The following is an 8,909-nucleotide window of genomic DNA, read 5'->3' as shown; positions in this document are numbered from 1 at the left end:
GCCCCCTACAGATACCCTCCCATCCCCATCCCCCACCCTGCACCCCACTGATCCCAGAGCTGTCTATTGTGACATCATTGCAGACCAGCTCCCTCCCCCACCATTAGGGTTAACAGGGGGGTCCCAGGAGGTCATAGCTTAGAGCTGCAAGGGACTTTAAGGAGCATGGAGTCCAATCACTTCGTTTTTTAGATGGAGAAAGTGAGGCTGGGAGGATGATTGGCCCAGGTCACAGAGCTAGTAGGTATCTGAGGATTTGAACTACGATGTTCTTGTCTGTAAGGTCCAGTGTCCTCTCAACTATGCTATACTGTCTCTAGGTCAACACCCCTCCCCAACCCAACCAATTATTCTCTCTCCCCTCTTCTTTTCGGATCACAGTCTCAAAGGTGATGAGGCCTGGTATGTCATCTAATAAAATTGCTTGCTTTTTTCCCCCTCCTCATTTTCTGGATACCAAAATTAAGAGATGAGAAATGACTTGTCCAAAGGAACATAGACAGTTAACGATAGAGCTGGGATGAGGAGCCAACACGAAGTGTGTTTCCAAGGTGCACAGAGGGCTTAGATGGGTACGTTTGTTCTTCAGCCTCTAAACCCAGACCCTTAGGGATCCCAGAAAGGTAGTGAGCTCCTGAGATTAAGGAAGCTTCCTCCTTGTAGGGACCATTGGAGTTATAGACGGTGCATTCTTGGAGAGCCTTCTTGCCTGCTGGTTGGGCAGTTTTCGACCTTCCCATACATATCAACTCTCCCTCACTGAGACCGGGGGAGAAAGGGAAGGGAGGGGGAACAAGGAGGCTGAGCAGCCTTCTGACAGCCCAAGTAGGAGGGAATGAGAGCTGGGAGCAGAGCATCCCTCTCACGGTGTCCAGATATTTTCTGCCATCCCAGGACCTCGCTCTGTATATGTATTGTATGAGGCAGACTGTTTGAGTGTGCAGAGGGCCGGTTGTAGAGTCAGGACAACCTGGGTTAAGTGTCTTTCGGCTCTAAAGGCTATGCCCCTACCACAGGAGACTAAGCAGGTTGCTTCACTGCTCAGTTTACCTTTTTAAGACTATGTAAAGTTCTAGGACAGTCGCTTATCTGTATTGGTAGAGCGTGTTTTCTCACGGAGAGCTCTATACCGCATGTAATCAGAGGTTTAGCCCTTCCCCCTTCCTCCCCTCTCACCAACTCTGTACTGTAGATGGTTAATAAATGCACATTGACTTAAAAAGCCTGGCTCCTTATAGAGGCAGCTACATGGTGCAGTGGACAGAGCAATGGGCCTGCTGTCAGGAAGACCTGAGTTCAAATCCAGCCTCAGACATTTGCTGGCTGTGTGATCCTGGGCAAGTCACTTAACCTGTTTGCCTCAGTTTCCTCATCTGTAAAATGGGGATAACAGCTGCACCCACCTCCCAGGGTTGTTGTGAGGAGACCTTAGCGTGCCTGATGCGCTTCGTGAGTGGTTGTTTCCTTGTGGCCTTTCTTCTACCTGCCTCCATGTGGGGCTAGGTCGAGGTGATGGATATTGGTCTCTAGCCAAGGAGACCAGGCCTTGCCCTGGGTCACAGTCTGAGGAAGAAGAATCTAGAACCTAGGTATCCTGCCTCCCAACCACACTTCCCCAGGTCCCCCCCTCCCCCACCAGTGAACCGGGGAGCCATGGGACAGGCTTGTTCATATTATGCTTTTTAATATCATTAATTGTGTTACACGACACACAACCAGGACCGATGATAAATACTGCGATGGAAATGTTAAAAAAATATTATACATGTCTCGTCTCCAAAAAACACACCTTTTAAATAAATTAATGCAGAGTAACTGACACTCCAAAGAAAGAGAACCCACAGTCATGAGGACTGGGTTGAGGGCCAGGGGCAGGGCTGGGGACCAGCGAGGTTAAGGCAAGTACCTACATGGACAGGGTCAGAGGGATGAAGGGGAGGTGAGCTGGGAGGAAGGGGTCCTATCATGGGAGAGGCTTGATTCTTCCAAACCCCATGAAGTCGTCTGGAGGGCTCTGGCATCCCTCCCTCCTCCCTCTTTCTCCCAGTCCGGGGGCCAGATATAGAGGGGAGAATACCTTAGTTCCCAGCAGTGAGATGAGGTACCACCACCACCTCCACAAAGAACTTTTCTCTCATTTCCTTGATTCCTTCTCCTTATCCTACAAGGACCCAGGAAGGGCAAGCACAAAGCTCATCAGTCGACCCCACATCAGAACACAGGCAGCCTGTTTCCATGCTAAGAGACTGAGCCATACTGATTTTGGTGATGGTCCAGTCTCTAGTCAGAAGTGAAGTTATAGGGTCCACCTGAGATGGAAGATGCAAGAAGACTGGTAGGCCCGTGGGACCTGACTGTAGGGCAGGGGTCTAAGGGAAAAGGGGAGGTCTTGGTAGTTGAAACAGGGCAGTCTAGATCTTAGGGTTGGGAAGACCACTATTTCTGGGGGTCAGAAGACTTCTTTCACATGAAGAGGGGACAGAAATAAGTCAGTCACACCCTTGGAGGGGAGCCCTCATGGCCAGTCTATTTCTGCCCCAATGATTTGCAGACCTGTTTGTGGTTGGGTCCCTCAATTCCCATGGACACCGCTCCTCTGGACAACCCTACCCTCAGGAATGCCGCCATTGCCTTACACTAGATGGGGGTGGTCAAAGGAGGGAGATGGGGAGCTACAACTTATACAAGGCTGCCCACTTACCCCCATCACCCTAAGGGTCAGGTGGATGTTTCTGAGGAGCCAGCAAACAGTAGTGGGTAGAGTAGTAAGCTCTCTACCCTCTCAGAGCTGCACCTGGCCTCTCTGGGGACATTAAATGGTGCTTGGACACTGAGTGTGGTTGGAGGTATAGATGCACACACACCTATATGTATATACATACACATATCTATGTATGTAACTGTGTAAGGGGGGGTGACGGTTTACCATATGAAGGAGAAGGGGAGAGCGTTTCTTTCCCCTCTCCCTATCAAGACAGGGAGATCCTCTTCCCTTGGGTAACTAGGCTTGAGAAATCTTGGGCTAGTCTATAATTTGTACTCCAATTCCACATAAGAGGTGGGAAGGCTGAGGGTGGACACACAAAGATAGACTAGAGGGTAGGCAGGGAGGGAATGGCCTTGCTGAGCTTAGGTCTGGGGAGAGTCACGAGGATGCTGTTTCAGAGCTGGCCCATCCCAGGTTGGGGCAGAGGAGATTGCAGCTTGGCTTGGTCTGGTCCACTTTGATCCTGCTCCTTCCACCTCCCAGCCCTAAACCCAGGGACCCTCTGGACCTACCTTCCTTCCCCAAATGACTTTTTGTTTTTACCAAACACACAGCTCCGGAGAGCTAGGCAAGTGCTGGTAAGCAAACAGTTTTCCCTTGTACATGCATCAGCCTTTGAGGTCACTGCCCAACCTGAAACTAAGAGCATCCCTTGGCAACTGGGATCATGTTCTCTCCCTCCCTACTAAGGGGAGGCAGACTCAGGATCCAGGACCCTCAGGAAGAAGGGCCCAGGATTTATTTTATTATTCTGGTGTTACTAGGGCCCTACTCCCACTATGACCCTTCTAATCCAAACAGCAACACCAGCAGTAGCACAGATGTGCATGTACTTCCCTACACACACTTGTACAGACACACATACATACACTCACTCTCTCTCTCTCTCTCTCTCTCTCTCTCTCTCACACACACACACACACACACACACACAGAGAACCAGATACACACAGACATACTACTGCTATGCCCAAAGACATATACATGCCTACACATATGATTATACAGACATACACAAGACACACACACACACACACACACACACTTCCCTGAAGATGCCTGTTCTATGCAACCTCCTCTGAGCCTCATGAAGGTGAGGATGTGGACAAAGGTAGTGATGTCCCAAGTAGCAAGTTCAGCTCACTCATGAGTGACAGTGGGAAGGAGGCTAGCTGTGTTGGTATGGGAGAGCAGGTTAAGAGGCAGCCCCTGGACTGCGGACCCAAAGGACATCCTGGCCTGCTGGGAAAGGTAGAACTTTAGGGCAAAGGAGGCAGGGAGGCCTGGTGAGGCTCAGCTCTAGCTAACCACAGAGTAGGGGAGGGGACTGACATTAGTAACTACCTCTCCTTTCCTGCTTCCAGCTCCCTGAAAAGGCTTGGTGGCAGACAGAGAGATGGGGAGGAGTGGGGTGAGGCTGGGCCAGAGGTTGCTCCCTCCATTCACCACCACCCTGAAAAACCCACAAGGGCACTAACAGAACTAGGCAGACAGGAGTTTGTCCTCATTCCCACCTTGGTCCTGATCCCACGTACACTGCTGCTCCCTTTTCTCTCCTAAACAGAGAGAGGCAGAGGAAAAGACACAGACAGTAGGTGACAGAGAGAGGGAGAGGAAGAGAGACAGAGGACGACAGCAAGAGAGGAAGTTGCTTCCCTGGTAGTGGTGATGGGAAGGCTCCCCTCTACCCTTATATCCCTTGGAAAAGCGATGGGAAATGAAGCCCAGACACTGCCCGAGTTGGACGGAAGAGGAGGGGAGTGGAGATGGAGACCAAACATTAAAAAAAATCTAAAAATCAGTGTGCAGGTCAGAAGGCAGGAGGAGGACAAGCCAGGGCCAGGAAAGATAACGAGTTTCCACGGTTCACATCACCAGGCCGAACCAGGGCGAGTCAGGCCAGCTTAGGCTGAGTAGCCCTTGGCCTGCTTGAGCCGTTCCAGGAGGAGTCTTTGGGGTGTCCTTCAGCTGCCAGGTGTTCTATATCTGTAGCAGACCATCATGGGGCAATCTCCAAGGACCTCTGGGGGAAGACTTTGAGCCTGAGCATCCGGGGAAATCAGACTGGGTCACGGCTTGGCCGGAGGACAATCTGGGAGAGCTTTCTTCTGAATGAAACATAGACTGACTTACCCTGGGCCTGTGGAGGCCAGGGCTCCAGGCTGCTTCCCTTGGCAGTCCCCTTTCAGCCCTCACTAACCCCTGGTATCTCTCCTTCTCCCATCTTCCTCTCCTGCTCTCCCCAGACTTTTGGCCAGTCTGTCTGCTGGAGACAGTCATGGCCGGGAAGCCAATGGAGGTGGTGGTGGTTTTAGGGAGAAGGGGAAGCTGGCTGAATCCCCTTTAAACAAATCAATGAACAAAGAGCCCCTACCACCCTCCCCCCACCCCTACCCCCCCAGTGAAATCTCATTTTGGTTTCTCCCGGCTTCATGAACACAGAGGTACACGTCCTACCATAGGAGGAAGCAATGGCTGTTAAGAAGTTGGCCAGTGGCTAAGGCCAGGACCAGGGCCCAGAATGGGAACTAGGGAGGGAATGGGCGCCAGATGTGCCTCCTCCCCCCTCTGCCCCTGTCCTGGCCCATGCTGGCTGTTACTGGATGTGGCAGGCAGTAGAGGAAGTGGCCTGGCAGCACATGCACGTGGGGTTCACAGATTTAGGGGGGATGAGGTCGAGGTCCTCGTCATCGGGGATCTCATCTAACCGGTAACCATCCTTCAGCAGCTGGATGTTCAAGTCTTGGTTGATCTGCTGTAGGCAAAGGGGAGGTTGGTCAAACCTGGGGTGAAGGTGGGAGCAGGCAGGTCTTGTAGTCCTAGCTAGCCGCAGAAATTAACTTGTAGGCTCCATCTTCCACTATGCAAAACCCATCTCCTACCTCCTACATCACACCCCTATCTCTGAGGCCCCACGCTCCTACCTTCCAGGTTCCACCCCTCTTTCCCAAATACCCCCTTATCTTTTCTCTACCCCACCCCCACCCCCATCTCCAAAGTCCTATCCTTTAAGATTCTACTCCTACATCTTGGACTAGGATCCTATTTCTCACCTCCTTTTCCCACATCTTGGTCCCACTCCTCTGTCTCAGACACTCCACCACATACCTCCTAGGCTGTAACTCTATTTCTCAGTCTTTACTATTTGTAGCACCAAGGAGAAGCTGCAGTCCTTAGTTCAAACCCTTTTCCCTAGCGGACAATCCTTCCTTCTGGTTTCTGAGCCTATGGCAGGGCTGACAGCCAGGGGCAGGTACAAGTTTCTCTTCCTGGTGAAAACCTCCAGACGTTCCCATGACTCACCTCTGCTGAGGAGTAGCCCGAGGAGGAATATCTGGACATGTCAAAGTCATCATCGCTGTAAGTAAAGACAGGAAGGAAAAGAGCACTGGTGATTTGAGAGTCTGGGTCCTCAGTCTCACTTCTTTGGGGGTGTGTGAGGACTAAACATTGTCCTTGAACTGGGGCGATGGATGCATTTCCACTAGTTAATGGACTGCCCCTGCAATTAATTTGGATTCTCAGTGCCAGGGCCTAAGCCCCCTTCAACAGAAATAGTTTTATAGAGGCTGGATTATTTAATGGGAAGAACACTGGTTCTGAAGTCAGAAACTACCAAATCTTAGTTCAGATTTAGAGATAACCCCATCTTACAGATGAGGAAACTGAGACCTAGAGAGGTGAAGTGAGGTGGTGAGCAGCAGAGCCAGAATTTGAACCCAGGTCACCTCTCTCCAAATCCAGTGCTCTTTCAACTACGACACGCTGACCGCTGTGACCTTCCTTTCACCTCAGTGGGCCTCAGTTTCCTCATCGGTAAAATGAAGGAGTAGATTTGAACAATCCCCAAGGTCCCTTCTAAATGGAAATCCTTAAATCCTGTCTATGGTCCTATGAAGAATTCTTTCCCTTGGGGCCCCGGGTGGGGGAATCTGGGGAAAAGATGGGAGGTGGGTAAGAAGAACCAACCATCTGGCCTCCCCTTTTCCCTACACCCTCATTAAGCTAATAGCTCGGTACCATCTTAAGTAAACTCTGAGCTCATTTTGTCAGTCCATTCAATCATACTCCCCAAATAGGACTCACTAAGCATCTCTCTTCTTATTCCCTTTCCCAATCTTCTTCCCTTTATTGGTGTTAATCTAAATTCCCCCTTTTTGCCTTGTTTTTTTTAATAAAATTTTTTGAATTTAATGAGCATCAACAAAACACCAACACTTCCATATACAAAGAACGGAGAGGATTGCATATGAGACTGTGAGTATTAGATATGGTCTGTATTTTTAAAAATGTTTCTATTAAATTTAACATGATAGTACCAAACACTATCCTGGTTGTCTGTGTCCCCTTCTTCATTTTCTTTGTGCCCCCTACTCCTTTTTTATTTTCTAGGCAAGCCCTCCCTTTCCACTGCTTTCTGACATGCAGACTGGGCTCTGGGAATTTCCCTCAAGTGGTCCAGAGGTTCCAGTGGTGGAACCTTCCAAGTCAACCTGCCTGTCTTCTTCTAAGAATGCTTGGGGTTCATTTGCCCTACATTTACTGTCTCCTTTTACAGATGGGGAAGGCAAGGTCCTAAGAGAGGTGATGATGTGCCCAAGAAGACACAAAGATCAGAAGCGCAGGGAAGAAAAGGGGGTATAAGGACCTGGTACCCAGTCCTCCTTCAACATCATCCCTTGTTGTCCAGATGAATGAATGAAAGAAGAAGCATTTATGAAGAGTGAGTGCTTGCAGTGTTGTTTCTCAAAGGACAGTGTGAATATGACAGAAAAGGAAAATGACAAATGTCAGAGGAGATGTGGGAAAATTGGGACACCGATGCACTGTTGTTGGAGTTGTGAACTGATCCAACCACTCTGGAGAGCAATATGGAACTATGCCCAAAGGACTATAAAACTATATATACCCTCTGACCCAGCAATACCATTACTAGGTCTGTATCCCAAAGATATTTTCTAAAAAAGGAAAAGGACCTATATGTACAAAAATATAGCAGCGATTTTTGTGGTGGCCAAGAACTGGAAATTGAGGGGATGCCCATCAGTTGGGGAATGACTGAACAAGCTGCAGCCTATGACTGTGATGGAACACTTTTGTGCTATAAGAAATGATTAGCAGGATGGTTTCAGAAAAACCAGGAAAGTCTTACACGGACTGATGCAAAGTGAAGTGAGCAGAACCAGGAGAACACTGTGCACAGTAGCAGCAGGACAGTATGATGATCAGCTGGGAATGACTTAGCTTTTCTCAGCAGTAAAAAGATCCAGGACAACTCTGAGAGACTTCTGATGAAAACTGCTATCTACCTCCGGAGAAAGAACAGATGGAGTCTGAATGCAGACTCCACATATAATGGCATACTAGTTTTTTACTTTCTTTTTTTTGTGTGTGGTTTTTTGTCTGTTTTCTTTCACAACATCACTAATATGGGAATATATTTTATATAACTAAACATCTATCCTATATAAAATTACCTGCCTTCTCAATGAAGGGAGAAGAGAAGGAGGGAGGGAATCTGGAACTCAAAATCGTAAAAAATGAATGTTGAAATTGTAATTGGAAAAAAATTAAAATATTTAATTAAAAAAAAAGTGTGGTGCATTAGCGGGATCTCTTACCACTGGCTGAAATCACCTACTCTTATTAATGTTGGTGTAAAATATTTTGCTATTGTCAAACTGTACTAGTAGGATTCTAGGGGAAAATTGTGAAATCAGGTGATTGGATTATCTCTAAGTAGGGCACTCAGACAAAGAGGGCAGTGTGGGTACTACTGTGTCAAACTCAATATTAACTTTAGAAAATCAGGCTTTGGGCAACAGAGTGTTCAGCTCCTTTTCCCTGGGGATGAGGCAGTCTCTGAGGGACGTGTCAGAGAGAACATGGAAAAGTGAGGAAGGAGGCAACTGTTAGCATGAAGTCTTGGAGCTTAGGATCTGTCAATCATTTCTGCTATCGAATAAATTTGCTGTCATTTGTATAGTGCTTTATATGCATGAGTTCCTTTGATCCTTGCAACCATACTGTGAGATGAGAACTACAGGAATTATTCCCATTGAAGAGATGGGGAAGCTGAGGCTCAGAGAATTTAAGTGACCTGCCCATGGTTACACAGCCAGTAACTATCACAAGCTGGATT

General features: G+C 48.4%; 1 protein-coding gene across 2 annotated transcripts in view; it reads right to left on the bottom strand.

Annotated features, from left to right (window-relative positions):
• Positions 1 to 1,664: 1,664 nt before the first annotated feature.
• FAM219A (family with sequence similarity 219 member A) overlaps positions 1,665 to 8,909 on the bottom strand; it is a 98,279-nt gene continuing 91,034 nt past the window's right edge. The window contains exons 5-6 of one of the 2 annotated variants that reach the window (XM_036738975.1): positions 6,071 to 6,125; positions 1,665 to 5,522 (exon numbers count right to left, since the gene is read on the bottom strand). In XM_036738975.1, the coding sequence (XP_036594870.1) occupies positions 5,364 to 5,522; positions 6,071 to 6,125 (214 nt within the window). In that variant the 3' untranslated portion in view covers positions 1,665 to 5,363. The remainder of the gene's footprint in view (positions 5,523 to 6,070; positions 6,126 to 8,909) is intronic. The other variant, XM_036738976.1, reaches the window with a different exon arrangement.

The sequence above is a fragment of the Trichosurus vulpecula genome, chromosome 9 (genome assembly GCF_011100635.1).
Source record: "Trichosurus vulpecula isolate mTriVul1 chromosome 9, mTriVul1.pri, whole genome shotgun sequence".
Taxonomy (NCBI): Eukaryota; Metazoa; Chordata; class Mammalia; order Diprotodontia; family Phalangeridae; genus Trichosurus; species Trichosurus vulpecula.
The sequence above is the reverse complement of the archived record's forward strand: the minus strand, read 5'-3'. Positions and strand labels throughout refer to the sequence as shown.